The sequence below is a fragment of the Diplotaxodon limnothrissa genome, linkage group LG22 (assembly GCF_057381915.1).
Source record: "Diplotaxodon limnothrissa isolate DT_005_m linkage group LG22, D_limnothrissa_male_GT1.1, whole genome shotgun sequence".
Classification (NCBI taxonomy): Eukaryota; Metazoa; Chordata; class Actinopteri; order Cichliformes; family Cichlidae; genus Diplotaxodon; species Diplotaxodon limnothrissa.
In genome coordinates this window covers 26479190-26504318 of record NC_140616.1, presented here as the reverse complement: position 1 = coordinate 26504318, position 25129 = coordinate 26479190, and the positions used below count along the sequence as shown (strand labels likewise).

Below are 25129 nucleotides of genomic sequence, written 5' to 3'. Positions count from 1 at the left end.
ATCTTGTTCAGACACACAGGAAACTAAAGTGTAATTCAAACATTTTATTAAAACAGCTTAAAAACCAGCAGCAGTTTCAGATCTGCTCCACCTATCAGATGAGTGTGGTTGTATGTGACATCACTTGGGGGTAGTCCTTTGGATTGCAGGACTTAGAGCTTTTAGAGTAGCTGCAGGTCTCTGGAGTGCCTTAATGACCTGCAGACCCAGAGTCCTCATTGGATGCAGGGATGCAGTCCTAGCACGCCTGCTAGGACTGGGACCAGGACCAAGGTCTGCTGGGTCAGATACAGTGTGGGGGTCTCCTCTGTTCCGATGAAACAGGGACTCCCGTCGCCGTGTGCAGGGGCTCACAGCCAACACATTGCGGAAACCGTAGGGCGTGGTCACCTTCGGCACGTGACACAGCGACATAGCTGCACGTGTGGTCAGGTCCATGTCTACGTCCGCAGATACTGCAGCGGCATTGTGAGGGTGAATGACTGGTAGGGGTGTGTGGAATCTGGGAGAGGATGCAGGGCTAGGTGGGTTCTCAGGGGGGCGCTCACTATCACCACCATGATGAGAAAGTAGTCTGGTCCGCTCCGGGGACACCGGATAAGGCCGCGGCGTGCAGGGTAGGAGAAAGAAACTCGGGATCTTCTCCGGGGTTAGAACCAGAGTCTGCAAAGATCTAGGCTTAAAGGCCGACATGGTGCTTTCCTTCCAAAATGTTGTTTATAGGTGGTCTCTTTGATATTTCTGCAAACATAACAAACACCTGAACATGATTGTGATTATCACATGTCCTTCCTGAGGCTGTGGGACAGGAAACATTAAACTGGATGCATGCATACATTAAAGTTTCAGCTCTAATGTGCAGCCATCACCTTAGAAACAAATGGCAGCCCTGAACATGCTTAGATAAAATCATTCACAGCAATTCAGGTATTCCATTTTACCACTATTGGTGCCATTTTACAAAAAAAAAAAAAATTATATTTTTTATATATACACACACACACACACACACACACACACACACACACAAATAAAATGACAGTCATTTCTGTCAAATTACTAACATAAAAAAAAAATAAAAATTCTGGTCAAGCAGAGGACATTATGCTATAGTAATTCTGTCCAAATTTTCCACGTGGGATGTGTGCCAAATATCATCCAAGCTTTTTGAGTGTACACATTTGGAAAATATTTTTCCAAGAGCTAAACTGTATTTTTAGCAAGCGTCATTGTAAAAAGGAATGCTTTATTTTGAAGTACAATTTAATCTCTATTTTGCATAACAGTGGTGACATCACATATTAAATGACTGGCTTTTAACACTTCATGGTTTGGGAAAATAACCATTTAATAATTTTCTCCCTTCAAGCTCATCCCATCATCCATTCACACCATTTGAGAAAATTCTAATCCTGTGAGAGGTTTAAAAGTTTCAACCCTATTAAATAAAATCACTATCAATTTTAGAAAAATGCATACTCAGAGCTGCAAACATTAATTTCTTGCAGCAATTTTTAAGTGTTCATTCACATGGACGTCTTGCTGACCTTACATGTTTGGTGTACAAAATATTGATTTATGCATGCAGTGGAAAAAAGATTCACGCTTCATGCGATTCACATGAAGACCAGAAAATAATTTAACATGTTTATCAGCCATATGATCAATTTTATGATACAAAGCAGAAAAGTAGAGCCCAGCTTAACAGAGTTGATAACTGCTTTCACAATACTGTTATTTTCACCTGTGGTTTGGGTTTGTTTAAGCTGCCAGCGCAAAGCAAAGCTGGCTGTGTTAAACTTTGTAGTCACAACCTTCTGATGAACATGTTACTAGGAAAAATCTTAATTCTTGGTCAGAACCATTTCATCTACAGCAGTTGTGTCCAACTCGAGTCCTTGAGAGCTACTGTTCTGCAGCTTTTAGATGCATCCCTACTCTAACACAGCTGAATCAAATGGTTGGATTACCTCCTCAGCATGTCATCAAGTTTGGCAAAGGCCTGATGCCATTCATTTGATTCAGGTGTGTCAGAACAGGGATTGTCTAAAAGTTGCAGGACAGTAGTTCTCGAGGACTCGAGTTGGACACCCCGATCTACAGCAATTCTGAAGCTGCAGGGACGCTGAGAAAAAGAAAAAAAAAAAAAAAAAAAAAAAAAAAGGGCAGATGTCTTGGCAAGCATCTCTCAATCTTTGGAACCACTGAACTGGACCTGACTGGGTTCACTCACCAAGGACTAAGCACACAAAGTTCATGAAAGCAATTAAACTTTGATTACAAATCATGTGCATTTCCTAGAGTGACTGAGAAGGTTTTAGAGGCACTGAAGGACTAGAATTTAGTTAGCTTTGTGCACCAAGTGTCTCAAACCGTTTATTTGTGTGATAAGTTAAACCTGTGTGATAAGTTGAGCACACGCTCAACTTATCAGGAACAGGAACTATTTAGAGGCTGTACTTCACAAAACGTGGGTGTGGAAGTCCTACAGTCAAACATTTGAAAGCCTTGTAAACACTAAAGAGGTTTGAAGACTCTATATACACATAATGTAGCTGAAGTCAAAGTTGTCACTTAGCAGAAACAGTCACATCAGAAGATCTCTGTATTACTCTGCCTGTTGCTGCTCACCTCATGGACAATATAACATTCAGGTGGGGGCAGCACGTCCTCACATCCACACCTTCAGGCTTCCAGAACAACCTGATAGTTTGTCTGCACACGCTCAACTTATCACACAGGGTTCACTCTCAGGTGTATTTGAGCAGCAGCCAATGACACCACACACCTGTTAAAGGTGTAGTCCACCTTAATTACAGTGGAATCATCTGATTTACGTGGCTCTCAATTTATTTTATTTCTACTTTGTTTTCTTTTGGATGTCTGATGCTTTTAAAAAGACATTTTATTTTGTATCTTTTCTTTCTCACATTTTAGGAACCTTTACATGTTCATAATCTGTTTTCTCCTTCACTGATCTAAGAATTTGATTTTAGGAACAATCTTTTTCACTTTTTTTGTATCAATGAATCTGTTAATATATCACAGACCGTTCTAACCCTGTGACTTTTTGTTGGATTAAGGAGCTTTTTCCAACATTGATCCCATGCTTATGTTTCATTATTTAGGTTTCTTTCTGATAACACAGGATTTATGTTACATGGTAAACAACTGCTTAGTTATCACAAAGAGGGTGGGGCCATGCTGACTTAACCACACTACATTCATATTCTTCAGGTTTCCAGATGAAGACCACCTCCATATTCCTCCTGCTTCATTTCATGTTTTTAAAGACATCTGGACATTTTCACTGACTTTTTTTTTTAATACAGGGTATATCAGAGATTTACAATGTTCATAAGTGCTAAATGTGTCCCCTCCAGACACACAGCGTATGTCAATATGACAGTCAAACTCAGCCCATATGGTGAGCAGGTCTGCAGGTTTTTTGGTAAATAAGAAATCACTTTTTAGCGCAACACCAGGAACCATGTGAAACTCCATAATATGTTCTTTCAAGCTGTATGTGTTTTAATGGTTACCGTGAACAGTTGCAGAATTCAAGTACTTTGAAATCTGATGATTCTTTCTGATACACCCTGTATTTTTTCTTTATTTCAGAGGTCACATAACTTAAAAACTTTGAACACTGGAGAATTCATGAAATGTAATGATCAGCCGACCACACCAGGCTTCATATTAAACCTACTCAGGGCAGTTTGTGATATGATGTTTAATCGTCATAATGTCCTCTCGATTTCCATGTACCTGTGGTCCTCAGGGGAAAAAAGGTCCCCATTTCATTTGAGTGTTTTTTAAAGTATAAAGTATAAATTTTCAATCAATTCAGTGTTACACTTTAGTTTTACTTAAGACCAACACATTAACACAAAATTTACCCTACATTTTACATTTTAGGGCCACCCGACCTTGTTTACATGAAGTATACTCTGTTTTTGAGCGAAAACAAAATGAGACAATAAAGTATTTAAATGTTTATATTATTATGACTATCTGAATAACCACAGAGTGTTGTATGTTGATTTTTAGTGAGAATGTTTTTTTTAATCATTTACAAATTTTAAATGGCAGCACATAATCACACCTGTGGTCCTCAGGGGTCAAAAATGTCCCCATCTGGTTTGATTGATACTTAATTAATATAAAGTGGATTTTCCCCCACTTTTAATTAAAACTTAATTCAAACACTTTGACACTATTTCTTTATTCCATATGTCTGATAAAACCTCATTTATACGAAATGTTTCAGGTGTTTTCAGGTAACAAAATAAATAAAATCATCAGTTATTGTGATTATCCTTTCACAACCAAAATTGGTTGCTTTAACAGATGATCACAGACGGGTATATGTCGAAGTTAATTTGGGAAGCTGTTTTTAAACTACTTCAAGTTTTTTACTGGCAGCAAATAATCACATCTGTTGTCCTTTGGGCTCAAAAATGACCTCAACTGGTTTGACTATTTATAAAGCAGTAAGTATAAAATATCATTCATCTCTGTGTTTCAAGGTCTTATTCAACTTTATTCTGACTCATTACATGATATTTTTCTGTTTTGGCATGGTAGGAACACCAGGGCATGGGTCTGAGTGAAGGCAAACTTTCATGAGGACAAAGGCGTGTCCATATTTGACCCAAGTGCAGGAGGAAGCTCAGGTTTATTCCTCTGTACTGGTCCCATCATGGACAGCTCTTTTTCTGCAGTTGCAGGCCAAGGGCATATGAAGTAAACAAGGTGTTACTGGTGATTGTTTTCTTTTGGAAACCTTCTGCAATGTTAGGGACAACTCGCGGCCAGACGGTTTGCCATCATACACTCCATGTACAGCTGTACCTGGCATCACATACTGCCCATGTTTTTATCTTATTCAATCTCTGTGTGCTCTAGTCTGGAGTTATTACCTAGGTGTCCTTGGGCAAGTTACTGAACCCCAACTTGGTCTCTGATGCATCCATTGGCATTTGAAAATTAAAAAGCAGAATACAAGCAGAATACATTGTATATAATGCTTTCAGTACTCGAGTAGAAAAGCCACTGAAGGAGTATGGGACCTGGCATATGTGCTTGGACTGTGGTAGATTGTCTTTCTCTTTGACGCACGAGAGAGTCATGCATCGTCTGTCACTGGGAAGGATAGAAGACCAGATCAGTGTTTCCTCACATTACTGCAAATATTCCTGTCTCAGCTGACTCCTCTTTCTTGCTTGATCTTCATCATAATTGAAATGGATGATGTGTAGTCCTCTGACACATCTTCTATTTCAGTTTCACATTCTGAAAATTCAAGAAACTTCAAGAAGCCCAGTCACTTTCTCTCCAAGCTCCTCAGACTACCATGTCCTGGATTGATGAGAACCTACTTGAACATAGTTCAGATTCTTCATCACTTCCTTCACTTCATAGCCTTCTTCCACTTCTGCAGGAGGGTGATGTGCTTTTTCAGAGAAAGGGTAGCATGTAATCTAAATATTGGCAATATTTTCTTTATCTTCTAACCCTGGATCTTCCTGAAAGTTGATTCGTCCTTCTCATTATACTAGAGGACAATATATGCTTTGCTCTACTGGTCATTCCTTTCCTCAACATGGTAAAAAAAAAAAAAAAAAAAGAGTATGCTCACAAGCCTCCAGTGCAATGGAGGCTTGTGAGCATACTTTGTGTATGTATTATTGTAGGGTCTACCTTACAATATGAAGCACCTTGATGCATCTGTTGTTGTGATTTGGCGCTGTAAAAATACAATTGAATTGAATGTAGAGCACCTGCCTCCTCATTGGGCTACCTGTTGTTGTTGTTGTGGTTGTTATGACCTTTAAGCAAGACCATTGACCCCACACATCAGTGATTCAAGATCAAAGATGTTTGAAAGCAGTATGGTGTGAAAATACGGCTCTTTGCAACACTTTGTACTTTGGGCACATTTTCATCCCCGAGGACAATAAAAACCCCATAAATAAAACAAATTACTTAAAACTTATTCCAATCATGCATAGCATAGTACTGAATAACTGTTATTTTCAGACCATTTGATGAATAAAAAACACATTTTTGATAGCAAAAGATTTCTGCAGAGGACAAAAATGTCCCAAGGACAACACATGGGTTAATTCTGAAACTGTCCTGCTATTGGCTCAGTCCAGCTATAACAGAAATGCAATGACATCACTGCTCCTCACTGGCTGCTCCGTGCTCTCACCGTTTTATTACCCAGCTTTAAGTCAGTTCACTTCTGAGCTGCTTCGTCTGTTCTGTTTTTTACCCTCCTGCATCTGATGAACGCCACGAAAAGGTGTTAAAAGGACCTTTGCGGCACACCCCATTCCCCTCCACCCTCTCCACCCCCATCAAACTCCCAATAACAGACAGCTGAGTCTGAAACCAACCATCAGTTTTTATACAAAGAACTCATTGACATGACGGAGCTTTTACTGCAGGGAGCCAAACAGGAAGGAGGCGCTAAAAACAGCAAGAAGTGAGGATTTTCCAAAAAAAAAAAAGTACAACCCATCCCCCCAAAAAAGGAACAAAAATCATCATCATCATGTCTGCTGTTAAAATCAGTCTGAGTTCCTCCTTCCCCCAGTGCATTGTGGGAGATCAGCCACACACAGTGACCTTCGACTGCTGGTCTCCATGGAAACAGCACATTAAAAGTCAGTTCATCACATGGAGTTAAAGTTGGCAGCATCTCAGAGCTCCACCTCCCAGCAGCAGTCAGTGCATGTCATCAGGAAGAGACATGGTCTCTCCCAGTACATGGAGCAGCTGGCATGTGATCTTGTTTGGAGGTTCCTTCAGTCACTGTCAGAGCCAACAGCTGATGATCCTTTCCGTTTCCTCTTTGGAGCTTTGGGCTTTGAGTCCTCCTCCTCCTGCAACAACATAACAAGATCAGAAACAGACCTGAACCAAAACAAGACTTGAACGTGTATAGAGGGGGTACATACAGAGCCGCTGCTGGATGCACTTTCTTCCTCATTGTTGGTGGGTGGAGCAACTCCCTTCCTGGAACGAGGTGACGAGGCTGGAGCTTTACGGCGTGACTTTGGCGGCTTCGTCTGAGAGTCCTCGTATTCCTCCGCCAGGGCGAACAGATCGCTGAACCTGACAGGGAAGATGAGACGTAAACAGCAGTGTTGTGATGTAATCGTTTGTGTGTGTCTGTGGGAGTAAATGTACCTCATCTTGTGGGCCTCATCACAGCTTGCTTGGACGTGCTGCAGAGCCTGAAGTATCGGAGTCTGAGTGAAGACTGACAGAGACATACAGACATTAGCACATTCAGGTCATCAGTAATTGGTTGACAATCGAGAACTGTGTGTGAGGGTACTGACAGTTGTTCTTGGTGTTGCTCAGACTCAGTCTGAGGTTGTCCATGTGCTCCAAGATCTGTTCCAGGGTCAGCTGAGCCAGTTTACTGCTCGAACTGCGCAGACTGAAGACAGAATAACGTTAACAGAACTGACACTACAGACAAAGAAATGAACCTGAGAAGTACAGATGAACAGAGGAGGGGCATGTCCCAGTTCAGGAGCTACATCCTTTAAAGGCTGCATCTGAAGGCGTACAAGGCTGCCCCAATTCAAAGGTTTCAACAAATGTGTTCTCCTTTTACCTGAATTTGAAAACAAGTGGGGGGGGAGGTGCGCGGTATGAAAAGGGAAGAAAAACCAACAAGAACATTTTTCAAAGGGGGGCCTAGCAAAAACAGTTTGGGAACCACTGACTTAATGCAGCTCAGGTTCCAATTGCTTACAGATATAAAGTATGTACATTTTTTATTTTAATTTGTGTTTTAATCCTGCGACTTACCGCACATTTGATTTCCTTTGTCTGAAAACGTTTTATATATTTTGGGGTAAGTTCATCAACAGCTGGTTTGTCCAACTACAGGGCTCAAGGCCCGGTGTCCTGCAGGTTTTAGATATCACCCTGGGTCAACACACCTGAATCAAATGATCAGTTCATTACCAGGCCTCTGGAGAACTTCAAGACATGTTGAGGAGGTAATTCAGCCATTTAAATCAGCTGTGTTGGATCAAGGACACATCTGAAACCTGCAGGACACCGGCCTTCGAGGCCTGGAATTGGACACCCCTGATCTACAGCGTTACATCATATTTTATAAGGATGTTGTGTTTTTGTATCATATAGCCACTTACTTGTGGCCTTGTGGTCTTTGAAGAACCCACTCTGCATGGGCCGAGTCCTGCAAGTGTGAAGCCCCTGATATGGGACACAGCTGAGGAGAGCCCCAAGAAGTACAGATGCAAAGAGGGGAGAGCCCCAGGCAGAACTCACAGTCCTCACCTGTTTTTTTTTTACGTCCTTATGTCATCGCCTTCAAATTGTCCTTTTTATTGTAATTTCTGTTTTTACGTTATCCTAACCTCTTCTGTCTTTTTTCTCTTTCATCTATTTGTGCCCTCATCTGTTTTTCTTTTCTTACCTGTCTTTTTAGAGTTTTTCCCTCAACTCAGTCTCCTTCTACGTTAGTCACTTTTTGTGGTTAACTCTCTGTGCTTACCTCTGTCTCTTGCGGGGTTGGTTGTTGTTCTTGATCAGCTGGGCCTTTATGTTTTCTGCCAGTGTGTCGTCGTATTTGGTAGCCCAGTGTCTCAGGATGCTAGTGGCGAACTGGTCTTCTGGGTGACAGGGACGACTCAGGACCATTTTCACCATCTCTTCGCTGGGCCTGTCACAAAAACATGAAGGGATGTTAACAGGGACACAGAAACACAGCTCAAATGCGGAACAGAAACACATGTGAAATGGGGTGTCTGCTATGTGTCATACTTTTCTCTGCGAAGCTGCAGCAGCAGGCAGGACAAGGCCTCAGGGTGCTCTGAACCATAAACAGAAAGGAGGGTTACAATCTTTCCTTTGCTTTGTGTCCCTGTCTATTGAGGATTTATTCACCTTTGTATTTGAGGTGCTGCAAGATGGGGATGATGGTTTCCAGGGGAATGCTGTGGGCCAGAAACAGCTGCCAGGTGCTATATTGCTCGAAGGTCTCCCACTCGAGTGACTGAACTGTGGAGATCGAGGATAAACAAGCAAATGAAGATGGACCATGGCCCGAAAAACTGAAGAGTCAAACTTTTAATCCGAGTTTCTCACTGAGGATGTTGAGCACAGAATCTTTCCGGAACATCACCAGGTTCCCCATCATCACGTGACACATCAGCTCCTGTAACTGCACACACACACAAACACACACAGATGAGACATGGTTTCCCAGCCAGAGCAGCGGGGACGCACCGATCAGGTTTATTACCTGTGTGGAGTCGATAACGGCGACGATCATGTTGAGAAGCTCGCCACTCCGCAGCGTCTCATCTGGAAACTGAACAAGAGCAGGGACCTTCATCAGAGTACTACATTTTCAGTGCTCACACACACAAACTACACCCTTTTTGGCTCCTACCTCAAAGCACACTGTGCGCTGTCGATCTTACGTGCTGCACAATAATGTTTAACATTTAGTATTTACTGTTATATTCCCATCGATCATCATGATGTTGTTTATTCTATTGCTCTCAACAGGTGATCCAGGTGATTGATATATGTATTTTTTGTCTGCTTATTTTGTTGGTTTTTGTTTTTTGCCCTTTATCCCCGTCCCTCTTCTCCGCTGTTTTTTCCCCCCCTCTTTCTTTCTCCCTTTTCTTTTCCTCATTCAAGTCTGTCCCGTATCTAACAAGTGAAAATAAAAAAATAAAATAAACAATAAAAGGTGAATCAAATAGACCATTACGGCAAGGCTGGGATGGTTTATTTGGTAAATCCGTTGGGCATCTTTCTTCGCCTTTAGACAATAATTCTGATGGCAAAAGAGCCAAACGGGACAGGCAAAAAAAAAAAAAGAGTACTACATTTTCACGTCACATAAAAATGTCATATTGTGATACCATTTCTATAGCGATGCCATACTTTTATGTTCCCTTGTCCCGAGACAAGCCCGGGCATGTCTGAGAACGAGTGACCCAAGACATGATGTTCCAGTTTGATGATGTTTAAGAGTTCAGTTAGTTTAATTATTGTTAAGCTGTTATGTTGTACTTTTACTGGTTAGGCTACTCTTGTACTTGTGTTTGTCTTATGCTGGGTCACTACTACCGCACTCCTCTGTTTCAGTACAGTCAAACATTAAATCATACAGTGTGTCCCCAACAGTGTTGGTCAAGTTACTTGAAAAAAGTAATCAGTAACTAATTACTGATTACTTCCCCAAAAAAGTAATCCAGTTACTTTACTGATTACTTATTTTCAAAAGTAATTAATTACTTAGTTACTTTTTAAAAACAAGATTTACAACCTGAATAGGTAATAAAGCGATAGATCTTTCAGCCCAATTCTACTTTTTCTGCATAATCCATCATACAAAATGTAATCAAATGGAAAGGTCTCTTTTTAAAACTTGTTTTATTAGTTTTAATCTTTTAACTTTATGCATCAAGCAAAAATTTAATTATATGCACCATTCTCTGACTTGAATTAGTTTAACATTTAAACCTATTTTCTGCACATTCCAGCACATAAAATAAAATATTTTTTGTGTTTACACTCAGTCTTTCAAATAGATGCAAGTAAAACACAGCAGAAAATAAATAAAGTCAAAGACTAGCGGTCCTGTTGCTCTATTTTCACCTGTAAAGCAGGCGGAGGTTTACCCTGGTGCAGGTGTGCCGCGGTCAGTTGAAGAATCCGCGAGTTTCTCTGTGAGTTTCCCATTACGTCGTTGCGCACTCGGTGCTTGTTTGGAAGTTTAGGGGTTTTTTTCGCTGTAAAAAGAAGTTTTCTTCCCACGCACGATGGACGCTAATGTTTTTGTCACTTTTTATGGAATCAAACTCAAAGTAAGGTCAGTACTTCCACGCTTTAAACGCTGCACGCTCATACTCTCTCCCACAATCGATATGTGATCCACTGTTGATCTGCACACAGCTGTTGTCACGAATGTCGTGCTTGCTTACGTCACTGTCATGAGACATTCTTGCAAAAAATCACGGTTTTAGTAACGCAGTAACGCAGCGTTCCTACGGGAAAGTAACGGTAATCTAATTACTGTTTTTGCAATAGTAATCCCTTACTTTACTCGTTACTTGAAAAAAGTAATCAGATTACAGTAACGCGTTACTGCCCATCTCTGGTCCCCAATGACAGCAGCTCATTGGAAAAGAAGGATGGAAGTTTCAGGAGCATTTTAAAGGACATGAAGGGAAAAAATAAGTTCCTGGAAGGATGCTCTTAAATCAGTACTTCTACTGTGTGAAGATTTTCTGGCTGGTCTCTTTTTTAGAGACTTTTTGTGGTGCATGTAAGACTTGGGTAAGCCTACCTCAGAGTAAATTGAGGGTGTGAGGTAGCAGAGTAGCCGGACGTCGTCCTCCTGACAAGCCTTCATGTCCATCATCAGACAAGTGTGGAGGTCACCAAGTGCCGTCGCCTGAGCAAATGACTCGTACAACATCATCTTCCCATTTGCTGCTTTACTGTTGACAGACACAGACATGGAGTTTAACCACGTTTCTCCTATCAACATCTGTGACAGCAGCTTTTTTGTCACACCTGCTCACCTAGCCTTCAGGTAGTACAGCAGGTGATAACCGATCTTTGGCTGCTTCTGGTAAAGTTCAGCAAGCATGTCTAGCAGAACTGAGAAACCGCTGTTGTCCTCTTGCATGGTGACAAGGTTCCTGAAGATCAGACAAACGGGTTTACAAACCGACTCCTCCAGGGACCTACAGAGAAATATAGACGGGTCATCAGAGAGAGCCAGACATGAGTCAATAAGGAGAGAGAGAAGGGGACAGAGTCAGTCTGATCTTACTCCTCCGTGATCTCCTCCGGCAAGACTTCTCCTCTGAAATGATCTTTGAACAGTTCGGCCAAACAGGAAGCCAGAGCTGACATCTGCTCTGTGTCAAAGTCCTCCTGTAGGACAGAACACAACATTGTACCAACATCTCTTAACACTGAAGCCCTGCAGCTGGCCGCACTCTTTTCTGATAAGCCACGAATTACTCATTTAACTCAACAAGATAGCTCACCTCCAGGATGAGATCCACAATCTCCTGCATCACCTCACACTGAGTCTCTGTGTCACTGCAGAGGAAGTGTTGCTGTCAGTTAACAGGAAATGACCTTGATGTAACATCTAACCTGAGGACCTGAAAAAAGACTGGACTTTCACCTGGTCTTCTGAATCTGCTGCACCTTCTCCTTCATTGTGTCATCTAATTGGTCAAGCCAGGGTGTGATATCAGCAGGCTCCTCAATCACAGCCTCTTTGATTGGATGAAATCTGAACTCCCTCTTTTTTCCTGAACAGTGATGGGAGGACAGGTGGTCAAATACTCTACTTCCTGTTTGGGGTGAATTGTTAGAAATTTATAGTAAAACTTCCAAATTATGAATTGGAAATTGAATTTATATTTATAAACTCACAGCTCATATTTCTTCCCCAAACTGGAATACCACACCAGTTAAATCCAGGATAAAACAGGTTATTCTGGTTTAAAGTAGTTTCTAAACCATTTTAAACTGTTTTATTCCAGGATACAATTTATTTCAATTAAACTTGTTTCATTGGTCCAACTTGTATTATTTTGTTTACTCCACTTTAAAATAAATTCATTCAGTTTTGTTCAGTCATTTTGACTTATTTGCATAGAAAAATATAACTGTTAAATTTAAACCCCATCATCTCTATTTCATGACTTAGTGTAGTTAGGTGGGGCTGCAATGGTAGTCCCAATCACCCCTTCACTGCAAACCGCCTCTCAATTTTACATACATCTTAGACACTGAGGGTTTTGCATGGTGCAAACATTGATGGAAACTGCTGACAGTCTCTTGTTTGTGTTGCATTTCTCTTATTGCTTCACTTAGTGACAAACATCTTCATCAGAATTCTAGGGCACGTTTTGAAACACTCCCATCCAAACATGTATGTGCAGTTACACATTCGCTGTAGACTGAGCAACTTCTTGTTGGCAGTTTTCAATGTCTGTATTTTGGCCAAAGTTATAATTACCAGATTCGGATCCACATTTACTTTCCTGATTCTCGTTATGAGTTTTTTAAATTACTTAAATCATAGAAGGTATGCAATACTGTACAACAGATTAATGGGACAGCAGTGGAGAGCCTTCAGGACTTGCCTTAGAATCCTCTGGTTTAAAATATGTCTTCAACATTAAAGTAATCCAGTGACAGTTGTCAGTATTTCTGCTGCACAACAAACAATAACTTAATAATTAATTCAGCAAATGTTATTTTTCAAATTGTAAACAAACACAGTTTAAAACAGCATTGCCAGTGTAACTCAGTTTAACGCAATAACCTGAACAACAAAGTGACCAATCCCATTAGGACCCCGTCCTCATTTGAGCTCCGCCTACAAACTGTCAAAAGTAAATTTACTCGCATGAGAAGGATTTCTCCCTGAACGCAGGGAGCTACCAGCGAGAGCGTGGAACTGTAACAGCGCATGCAATCAAGTCATCTGAAGTTGTTTCTCCAGGTGTTACCTTTGTTGTTGACTTCCTCCTCATCGTCACTGAAAGTTGCTTCTGTGTTGTCGTAGCAACTCTCCTCCTTGTCCAACACATGATTGTCCATCTCCATGGAAACAGACTCCTCCATCTTCACTGCATAATTGAAAAAAATAAAGTGAAAGAGAGGGAAGAGGTTAATGTTTGTGTCTACTCACCTGTGTGTGTGTGTGTGTGTGTGTGTGTGTGTGTGTGTGTGTGTGTGTGTGTGTGTGTGTGTGTGTGTGTGTGTTACCTTCAGTAGGAGGTGATGGTGGGCTGCAGAACTCGGGGAATCTTTCTCTGAGCATTGACCGGAGCTCTCGGTCCAGCTTTGGGTTATCAAACAGTGGAGCGAGGTGACTGAAAGAGAGATCAATAACCAATAATCAAAAATGATCCCTGTGATAGAGTGGTCAATGATCAATAAATATTGATGCTTCTTACGCCAGGACCCTCTTTTCCATAATGAAGTTTAGCGAGTTGAAGACACCCTGACGGACCTGAGACTCCAAAGGAGGGAAGAAATGAGGGATGATCTGAAGAGGGGAGAAAGCAGACCAACAATAAGAGGAGAGAAATTAAAACCTGGTAAAGTGTGTGTGTGTGTGTGTGTGTGTGTGTGTGTGTGTGTGTGTGTGTGTGTGTGTGTGTGTGTTACCCTGCACATGAAGTCCAACAGCGTTGCAGTGATGGCAGGATGAGGTTTCATGGAGTGATGCATCACCAGAATGGCTGGCTCTGAAACACATCATCACAGGTGAGTGCTGTTTTACCTGTCTACCTAATAACATGATGACATCATCTCTGACCAACACCACTCTGGTGTAGCCTAAATTGTGTTACCTATGTTCATGATGCTGTCCTTCTCAGGGTTGAAGAACAGCCAATCATAAAAGAGAGCCAGCTTAGCATTGGAGGCCGCCACGTTTGACTGCAGTCACACAAATCAATTGATTATTAGTTATTGACCTATAACAATTCCTGCAGATTGACAGCCTGAAACCAGATCCCCTTACCGTGCAAGTGGTTAGCAGCCAGCCAATAATAGCCCAGCGTGGCAGGATATCAGAGCTCAGGACCTCATTGGATGGATGTACTACCCCGCAGATGTAGCGAATCAGATCACAGCGTAGTGATTGGCTCTCTGCTGTGGACAGGTACTGTCTCTGAAACCAGTCCTGGTACCGTTTCTGCTGCCCAAAACGCACCTGAGCAGAGATGGAGAAAGAGTCAAAATCAACTGAGTCACAGGTGGAGAAACACCCAAATCACAGCATTTAATAACGTGGTTGAGGTGAGAGTGCGAATGGCACCTTTGTCTGACCTGTTTACCTGCTGTATTTGTTTTGTTGGAGGCTTTTGCACTGGTGAGTATGACTGTCAGGCTCTACTACACATCTGAGCTTTTAAGAAATATCACAGCTCTTCTTTTGTGTAACCTGGTGAGCCACTCTCTCAGGGCCCTATATATACCCTTTAGCTGACCTCCTGTGAACGCAGAAGAAGGAAGGGGGAAAAAGGCTGGAGTCCAGGCGATATTGGTGATGATGATTTGTTGCAATTGCCAGTGCTATTTGATCAGCATGGTGTTCCCTGATTCATCAGGATACTACATGTTTTCCTCCCTGGATGCTTTTGCAGGACCTGCTGTCTCTGTCAGGTGCTGACAGCCACCGTGCTGGAGGTGAAACGATCCTCCAGCTCCTCGCAGGACAGCACTGATAAATGCATGGTCCATCTCATCTTAAATGATCCTAATCAGACCAGAAACTTGGTTTTCTTGTCTCTGACAGAAACAGATGCTACAGATAAACCTGCAGCTAAACGGACTGTAATGGACTCTTAACTTAACTCGGCATGTGTTCAGGTCCCACTCACAGCAAGGGGCTAACACTGTTGGATCTTTCAGCTGCCTTTGACACAGTAGATTGTGGTATCCTGAGTGACAGCCTGCAATTGTGGGTGGACATCTCTGAGTCAGTTCTGGGCTTGTTCTCTTTCTGTCTCTCTCACAGGAGTTTATTTTCCCACTTTACCTTGTGATGTGTCCCAAAGTTTGATCTTAGGGCCCATGTTGCTTTTCCTGTATATGCTTACACAGGGACACATCTGAATGATTTTGAAGGCATCTTAAAGCATTGTTACGCAGATGACATCCAGATGACATGCGGTTCCAGAACCCAGAATTTAGCCAAGGTCTGTCTCCTTAAGAGCTCTCTTGTGTCTGTGAACTACTACATCATTACATAACTATTACACCTCTGAGGTCACCTGATCAGTGCTTGTCCAGTTTAAAGCCAAAACGAGACTGAGCTTTTCAGATTTTGAATTCCATATTGTGGTACTAAAAGATCTGGTGGTGATAGTTTCAGTCATTATGTACTACTTATAAGGTTGGGGAATCCTGCAGTCAGGTGAGACTTGAGAATGAGTGAAGAAGCAGATGAACAGAATCAACTTCTGGAAATTAGTTATGTGGAGAACCACTCTAACATAATTAAATACAGAGTGGTACCCTCTTCTTAAAGATCATTACATTTATGAGGTAAAAGAGGCTTTACCCTGGAGGTCATGAACAGTAGTTTGGTCTCCATGTCTGGTGTGAGTCGACAGGCCAGAAACTTCCTGGAGGTCCGAGCCGTCAGTAGTTGGAGGACACCCGTGAACTGAGGGCTCAGGACTTGAGGATTGTGCAGCAGGTCTCTCCACAGCAGCTCCATCTCTGGGATCCGAGCAACATTTTGCAGCAGACGAACCAGATCTCTGCCGATGATTAGACAATCCATGAACTACAGACAGAGAGAGGTCATCAGTGTAAAGAGAAGGCGTTAAATACATAACAGACCACACCATACTTCCTTCCTCTCCTTATTACCTTCTCCCTCAGCATGCTGATGCAGAAGTCCACTTCTTTCTGGCGCAGAGGCAGCAAGTTCGGAGCTCCGTGGTCCACAATCAGGCGAAGGTAAGTGTAGACTGACATCGCTATGAGCATCCCACTCTTCAATACCCACTCTCTGGAGAGACACAAATAATCAGCTGCTGCACTATAAAAACCCACTCTGGGCTCTAACAGAGACAGAAAAAAGCAGCTGATACTACAGTCTGAAAAAAACAGTGAATCATACTTCTGCTCGAGCAGGATATCCAGGACACTCTCAGCCAGCCACAGGTTTTTGGTGGAGATGTCTCCGCCTGTGCAGAGAGAACAGTGACATTACAGTCAGAGCGAGTGGTGACAGGATTCGTGGTTTCAGCTCAGGTAAAAATCCAAGTGTCTCACCTGCAATCTGTTTCAGCAGTGTCATGATGACGCCATCAGCTCCCATCACGCCACTCTTCACCAGCTCTCTGACCAGCCACACTAGCTGCACACACACCAGCACTTCATTAGTAACCACCACAGTCAGGTTCAGGTGAGATCCCACATTTAAGACCAGGACCTGAGGAGGGACGCTGCTGTCCTGTCCTCTCAGGACCTAACCTGGTCTGCCTCTGTTCCTTCACAATGGTAAACACGGGTCCCTGCTACCCAAAACACTTGTATATAACTGTGTGCAGTTATCTTTGTGTGTGTGTGTGTGTGTGTGTGTGTGTGTGTGTGTGTGTGTGTGTGTGTGTGTGTGTGTCTGTCTCCACCTGTATTGGTTTACCTGTGTTCGGGGGACGTCTTGCAGTTTCAGGAACTTCTCCATCAAGATCTGGTTGATTTTAACCAGGACAACGTTCATCCCATCTCTGTTGACCAGTGCCAGGTCTCTGTAACACTATCACCACACATAGTGATGTTATTGTAATGTCAGAGTCGCATCAGACATTACCCACAATGCTGCAGAAACTCACCCTCTGGGCCTGAGCCGGCTCTGTGAGGACCAGTGTGAAGAGACCCAAACACACCTCCTCATGCTGTTGCTGACCTTTACATGCCTACAGAACAGGTAAAACAGGAAGTTAGACACAAATTACAAAAATATAGTCTTTTCATTTTCAGGTCTCAGAAAATCAGGAAGGTGTCTGGTTCCAGCTGTTAAACACAGAGTAGACTGAATGAAGTGATTCAGAATTGGAGCACATTAGAGAGACTAGAGATTAGATGTTTCCAGCTCTGACATCCAGAAGTATTTGGACAAGGACACATTTTTGTAGTTTAGTCTCTGCACACTACCACACTGAATTTCAAATCAAACTCTCTGCTTTAGTTAAAGGAGTATAATAAAAATATTGCAATAAGGAATTCCAGGAATTTTTTATTCACAGTTCCCTATTTTCAATTTCATGGAGAGACCTGTTCTTTTGTTATTTCATTAAGTTAATATAGATCTGGAGTCGATTCCAAGGATTGTATTTGTATTTTATAGTCACTGAAATTTTCTATATGAGGGTCAAAGAGATGTCAGTGTAAGTGAAGGAGGTCATTGTTAGGCTGAAATACCCAAATGAACCAGTCAGAGAGTAGGGCTGTGCGATATGACCAAAATCTCATATCCTGATATTAAGACATCTATCGTCCGATAACGATATAAATCACAAAAATGTAACATTTTCTGTAAATTCTGTGAATCTCGGGCAGCTCAACTTGCGTGAAGTGTTTCCAGCTGCGCGTCATGTACCTGGAGTCGAGTGTTTTAACCGATGCATGAAACGATACATTTTCAGACATAAGTTGTAACAGCCGCCGTTTTCTTTGTGAGTATTTATTACACAGCCGTAAATATTGCCGTAAACAGTTTATTTTGCGACACCACGAAACAAACGATAGCGTAAAATGAAACGATAGACGTTTTTATATAGTCATCCGATATATATCGTTATATCGAACAGCCCTATCAGAGAGAGCTAAATCTTTAGACGTATCCAACAATCTGGTTCATTCTTGAAAAGACTGAATGCACCAAGCAGCAACAACAAACCAAGACCACAGATACATTAAAGAGCATGGTGACAGAATTATTTCCACAGTTCAGAAAAACCACCATCTAACTAAGTCAGGAATAGTGTTAAGAAGGCAGGAGCATCATCAAGCATCACATTCAAGAGACAATCAAGAAACACTTTAATAACAGGAAACAAGGTTTGCACCTTGTTGAAAACCAAGAAGGTGTAAACCACTGGTGGTCATCTGATTAGACTTTGCCAGATAGCATCAAACACAGCCAGCACAGTTCTGGAAAAAAAAAATGAAACCAAGATGAACCTGTACCAAAACAATGGAAGAGAAAAGTTTGAAGAAGGAGAGGAACAGTTGATCTGAAGCATCCACACAATCTTTGTGGACTGCTGATAGAAGCAGCAGGATAATGTGTGGAGTGTGCAGCGTTGTACTCCCTCACATTCTCACTGATGCTGCAGAACTGATCACACTTAGCTTCACAGAGGAGCTACAACTTACAATACAACTTTATTTATATAGCAAATTTTAAAAACCTGCGGACACCAAAGTGCTTTACAATAGAAATAGGGAAATTAAGACATGATTAAATAAAAGACCATTAACAAATTACCACATATGTCAGCAGGTTGAAGGCACTAATTATACAGGAATAAAAGGGAATATAAGAACAAACTTACTAAGAACAGATAACTAAAAGATAAAGTACATAGATAAAAATGGAGCCAAATGTAAAATAGGGACACTAACTAGATGGAAAAGCTAGGTTAAATAAGTGAGTTTTTAAATGAGATTTAAAAGATAGAATGGAGTCTGACGCACGGATAGCGATGGGAAGGTTGTTCCACAGGTTAGGTGCAACAAGGGCAAAAGCACGGTCACCCCTAGATTTAAGTCTAGATCTAGGCTGAACCAAGAGTAAGTGGGCTGAAGACCTGAGGGCTCGCCCAGGGACATATGGACTAAGGAGATCGACAAGATAGCTAGGGGCTAAATTATTTATAATTTTAAAAGGTGAGCAACAATATTTTAAATTTGATACGATATGATGATGAGCCAAAGAAAACTCGAAAAACAAGCCATGAATCGGTTTCAAAAATGACACTTTCGATTATTGAGAAATCTCTCTCTTGACGAGGGATGGTAAAAATGGTAAAAGGCCTGCATTTGTATAGCGCTTTTCTAGTCCCTAAGGACCCCAAAGCGCTTCACACTACATTCAGTCATCCACCCATTCACACACTGGCAATGGCAAGCTACATTGTAGCCACAGCTGTCCTGGGGCGCACTGACAGAGGCAAGGCTGCCGGACACTGGCGCCACCGGGCCCTCTGACCTCCACCAGTAGGCAAACATGGGGTTAGTATCTTGCCCAAGGATATTTGGCAGCCAGGAGGGAGCCTGGGATCGAACCACCGACCTTCTGATTAGTGGCTGACCTGCTCTGCCACCTGAGCTACAGCCACCCAAAACTTAAATGGGTATCGTTTAAGTTTTATCTGATACCGGTGCCAACCCGGTACTTTTGAAACAGTGCCGGTGCCGGTAACTACAACGGTGTTTGCTAGTTTACCTTACATGCATTAATTTAATAACGTGGTTAGCCTACTCAAGGTGCAGAGAAGAACAGCTGCTGTTGCCATCATCATTCATCATCATTTATGCTACATTGGCAGGGCTAGGGGCCAGGACTCTCCTCTTTGGGTTCTTGGGGGATGTTGATAACTCCGGGTCGATAACAGGCACCACACACGCAGTAGATGCGCTCGGTGTGAGGTCTTGCAGCAAGCTATCAAATACGGTGCATTTCTCGGCTTTTAAAAAACGCTATGCGTCGCCAGGTGTTTCATCAAATTCGAGGTGTTACCTCCTTTGCACAGTATCACCTTAAAGCACTTGTTGCAGGCTGCTGAGTTTGCATCTTTTGATGTGAAGCACAGCCAGACTTTTGACCGCTTCGCCTTGGGCATTTTTAATCTGTAGCTCTGCTCTAAAAGAACGTACCTACCTGGGCCCGCCTACTATCCTTGCAAAGGTAAAATGATTGGCTAGAATCCAAAGTGTATGACATCTCAGGGAAAAAAAGCACCGAAATGTGCGCTGCTTTTCGGTCTGGTTACTACCGTTTATGTCAGAACCGGTGCCATTATGGCACCGGATACCGGTACCCATCCCTACTCTTGACTCACTGATTGACACCACTGACTGGCCAGTTGTTGACATGCAATCTGTAGACGTCATATTTTCGGATCACAGCCCACATCAGCGGCACATCATAACAAACTAATCCACAGATTACATATCCTGCACATAACCCTAATAAGAGTCTTCAGTCGTTCTTTAGTACAAACTCTGGGTTTTCAGATACTGCAGTATTGTTAGGTTTCGACTACAAGCACATCATGCCTAAATACAAGCATAGTCGTTTAATTTGGTGATTGCAGTACTATGTGTGAGTATTAAATGTAATAGTACTGAGAGGTGTGCTACGAATTGTGAAGATAAAGGCATTAGTGAGCTGTGAGGCTAAAGTCAGAGTTTTCTGTGTCATGAAGGACTAAATCACCATGGTAACTGATGCTCAACACATCACCTGCTGGAGATCAGGTTATGTTCAGAGTCTGAGTTAAAAATGAGGTGGATGTGCCATGTTTTCACTGATTCTTTTATTTAGCTCTCGTTTATTTGGCTTTAAAGCGTGATTTAGATTCTTTCCTGGAAAGTAAGTTTATAAATGAGTTGCTGCTGAGTTGTACCTTACAAACCCGCCAAATGCAGCCTGCATGTAAAGCTCCTGCAGCTCAGACTGTGCCCCAGGAAGGCTGAATGCACAAAATGTGTTTATGTTAGCTCCAAATGCTACTCCGTTTCTTCACATGGGTGGAAGTCATTAGTAGTATCAGCAGTAGTAGTACTGATGTTTCTTACGTTGGCCGTGAGTGCGTCATTGGCCTCCCTCTCTGACAGTCCATTGGTCAGTGCCTGGACGATTCCAACACAGCGCTCCAATCTCTGCAAGCAAACACAGCAATCAGTGTAAACAAGACAACAAACACTAAACACACCGACAACACAAGCACAACAAGAATCAATGCAAATACGAGAAACACAAACAGAAAATAGTAAAGATTAAAAAAAATAGCATCAACTAGTCGATCAGCTGACGGCGCCCCACAGAAAAACTGAACTTTATCAAACAGCACTCACAGTTAGCGTCTGACAAGTGAGACACTGCGCATGTCACTTTTCATATGTTCGTATGTTTACGTAGAGTTAGCATGCTAAGCTAACTGATTTGGTTTTAATGAGCCCCGCGGTTCGGTCCGCAGTCCCTCACACCGTGAACGACCACGACAGCAGAGACACAAATTCCACACCTCCGGTAGCAGTTCCGAGTCCCGCAACGTACCCTTCTGCTGAGCTAACGCTATGAGCCTGCTGCTAGCCGTGCTAACCGTCTAATAAAATGGTACCGCGGAGTCTTTATACCAAGGCTGCGCTGTCTGCCCATAAGCCCGCTCTGTCCTGGTTTAGTCCGGGTTTAGTCTGCCTTGAGATCAGCTAAACAGCGTCAACCTACCTCCTCCAGCTCGTCTTTGGCGTCCAGTGGGGTGGATACCAGGAGCCGGCCCTGCGGCTTCGCTTTCGCCGGTGCAGGCTCCATCTGCTCCCACTGCGCCTCGCCGGGCCCCGCGGAGTTGAGACGGACTGGGACTACCTGTGCTGTGGGGCGTGATGGGTGTCTGTGTCAGTATAACGGAGGATTTAGGGTCGGTGCCTTGCGGTGAGCCGCTTCGGACCTTTAATGTGTGTTTTCAGAACTTTTTCGGGGTCAGTTCGGACCGTGAGTCCCACTCTGTCCGACACTGTAACATAACGGACGTCCGCACTGAGCCAGCAGGGGGAAGAGGCGGGACCGCACACGCCGCCGACCAATCATTTCACTTACACCACAGACTGAAGTGAGCGTGGACCAATAACAGGAGCGAGAACCTGGAGCCAATCCTCGATCGCCTATACTGAAGGCCAACAGCATGGAAAGGGCTTCAGCGTGTTTATAGTGTTGTAGAGCAAATATTGAAGAACTGTAAAGTACGCAGTACTTGTCTGCTTACTGCACTTAGACTGCTGTTATACCACCTTTTGAGATACTTTTGAAGTATGTACAAAATAATAATTTAAAAAAACTGGTTTTCTTCATCCCAAATGTCAACATCTAACAAGTAAAAACCAGTAACAACATAAACTCAAAAAGAGGAATGTGAAATGGAATGTTTAAAAGATGGTAGTGAGACCTCCTGTGATGGAAGGTTTGGAGACATTGGCACTGACAAAAAGACAGCCAAACAAATGAGCTGCATGGATGACATTAATTCCTAAATGTCTCAAAACCTTTTAGAACCAGGCAGAGAAAAGATAGAAATAGTTGTTGTTGGTCCAAAAAGTCAGAGACAGAAAATTTGTTCATATTTATCATGCATTGTTGTCTGTTGGTACAACTGAGGAGGATAGTGGTATAGGAGGAAATGGAGATGATGATTCACTGTGGAGACCAGCAAAGAGAACAGTGGGAAGAAGAATAATCCAGATTTTTAACCACATTTGACTACTCTGCAGTGGGCTATTTTGGAACTAACATAACGGACGTCCGCACTGCTGGCTCAGTGCGGACGTCCATTTCCTCATATCTATTAGTTTTATTATGGACAAAACAGGACAATATAAAGTAAAGTAAAAACAAAAATCAATCTGCACACTCTAGGAGAAAGAACTGGACCACCTGCACATTCCACTTCCAGGGTCTACTTAGCCATGAAGCTCCTGGTGCCGTTTTTGAGCAGATGTTAATAACAGAGGAGATTTGGAGCACTGCAGAGTCGGCAGAGTGTTGGTGACTTAAACTTGGTCACTTAAACCTCACCACCCAGTGACCAACTATGTAACTTTACATGGTCTGACACTTCATGGCTGAGTTGCTGTGGTTCCTAAATGCTTCCATTTTGTAATAACAGCACTTACAGCTGATCCCAGAACATCTAGGAAGGAAGAAAGTGTATAAACTGATTTGTTACAACAGTGGTCGATTTCAAAATACTTTAGGTTTAGAAAAACTGCTGGATTGTCTAAAGTGGACTGTATTGTTTTCATAGACAAATTCATGTTAATTGATGTGGACTTGAATACATGTTACTGACATGAAAAATGATAGAACTATCTGTGTTAAGAGGTATACTCTAAAACACTTCTTCAGTAGGGAATCAGAGAAGAGAAACACACAGAACTTCTTGCTAGCAAGGGCAGCCTCCCGAACTCAGACTCGCGCTGAGAAACTGCCCCGGTCTTTATTTATACTTCAGTGGGTGCTTGTGTGTGTGTGTGTGTGTGTGGTGTCAGAGTGTGACCCCATAAATGACTTCCTGAAACCTGCTGGCCTCGAAGTCCAGCAGTTCATCAAACCAAAAGGCACTTAGACTAAGACAGATATAGCTACGTTAATCCTACCGTAAAACAATAAGACAAGGTACGACCTCTCCCATACTCCTAGGATGTGGGGGTGAACGCCAGAACACCCTGGAATGTTACAGACCTCCTAGGATGAGACATTCTTTCAATATGCCACCAATTATATACTTCTAAACACAAATGATTACATGCAGTATTCTACCATATGCAAACTTATATCATTAAAAGATTAGAATAGAATAGAATAGAATAGAATAGAATTCAACTTTATTGTCATTGCACATGCACAGGTACAGGGCAACGAAATGCAGTTTGCAGCCATCCAGAAGTGCTTTAGTGATATAGATATATTACAATATATATTAGCAATAATATAGATATGTAAGTATATTACAGAAATGGGTCTATTATGATATGTTATAATGTACACGGTATGAAGTATGTTGTGAATATTCTATAACTATAAGTATGTACAGGCTGTAGTGAGTACAAGCTATGTACAGGCTATGAACAGGATATAAATATGAAAAACTATACAGAATATGAGATAAAAAACTTTACAGAAATCTGAGATATACAGTTATACAGAAATGGGAACTATGCAAGTTGTAAACAGTTGTAAATTATACTGACTACTAAATACAATTTTCCGTTGACAATCTGAGTAGCTGCTTTCCTTTAAAAGTCATGTTGAGAAACTAATGAAGACATTGAAACCTGAGGCTCTCTTTTAGAAATCTCTGTTTAATTGGTAGGTTTCTCATTTTACCTCTAGTGATGCACAGTGGTGGGTGGATCCGTATGTGTTTGCCAACTCCTGCATTTATTTATTGTCTTGCATATTTATCACACTTATATGTTTAGATCATTAAACACATTATTATATTAGACAAAGATAACCTAAGTAAATACAAAATAAAGTTAATAACTGATGATTTCATTTAGAAAGGGAAAAAATATTTCACTGTCTGACAAAGTGAAAGGCTAAAAGATCTCAAAAAACAAGTCATCATGCCACAATCAGGCACATGCCACAAACAGCTGAGAAACAAAGTCACTGACATCTATGAATCTGGAAAGGTTTACAGAGCCATATCTAAGGCTTTATAACTCGAGTGAAAAACGGTGAGAGCCATTATCCAGCTTGGAACAGTGGAAACCTTCACAGGAGTGCCTGGCTTACCAAATTTACTCCAAGAGTGGATTGACAACTCAT

At 42.1% G+C, this 25129-nt stretch overlaps 2 protein-coding genes across 2 annotated transcripts; both read right to left on the bottom strand.

Annotated features, from left to right (window-relative positions):
- Positions 1-120: 120 nt before the first annotated feature.
- Positions 121-693, bottom strand: LOC146610061 (C2 calcium-dependent domain-containing protein 4A-like). The gene has a single exon (XM_085346170.1). The coding sequence runs from the start codon at positions 691-693 to the stop codon at positions 121-123; it is 573 nt and encodes a 190-aa protein (XP_085202296.1).
- Positions 694-6437: 5744 nt separating this feature from the next.
- On the bottom strand, positions 6438-22324 carry ints3 (integrator complex subunit 3). The gene is made up of 28 exons (XM_085346201.1): positions 22031-22324; positions 21379-21462; positions 17406-17489; positions 17216-17329; positions 16846-16930; positions 16691-16757; positions 16438-16579; positions 16124-16351; positions 14579-14770; positions 14406-14493; positions 14221-14300; positions 14007-14098; positions 13816-13922; positions 13557-13676; positions 12218-12347; positions 12075-12129; positions 11855-11958; positions 11601-11765; positions 11363-11516; positions 9299-9367; positions 9142-9217; positions 8941-9054; positions 8818-8866; positions 8549-8716; positions 7356-7456; positions 7201-7273; positions 6969-7125; positions 6438-6893 (listed from the first exon to the last, which is right to left on the bottom strand). The coding sequence occupies exons 1-28, from the start codon at positions 22112-22114 to the stop codon at positions 6816-6818; spliced, it is 3060 nt and encodes a 1019-aa protein (XP_085202327.1). The 5' UTR covers positions 22115-22324; the 3' UTR covers positions 6438-6815.
- Between the last annotated feature and the right edge of the window lie 2805 nt (positions 22325-25129).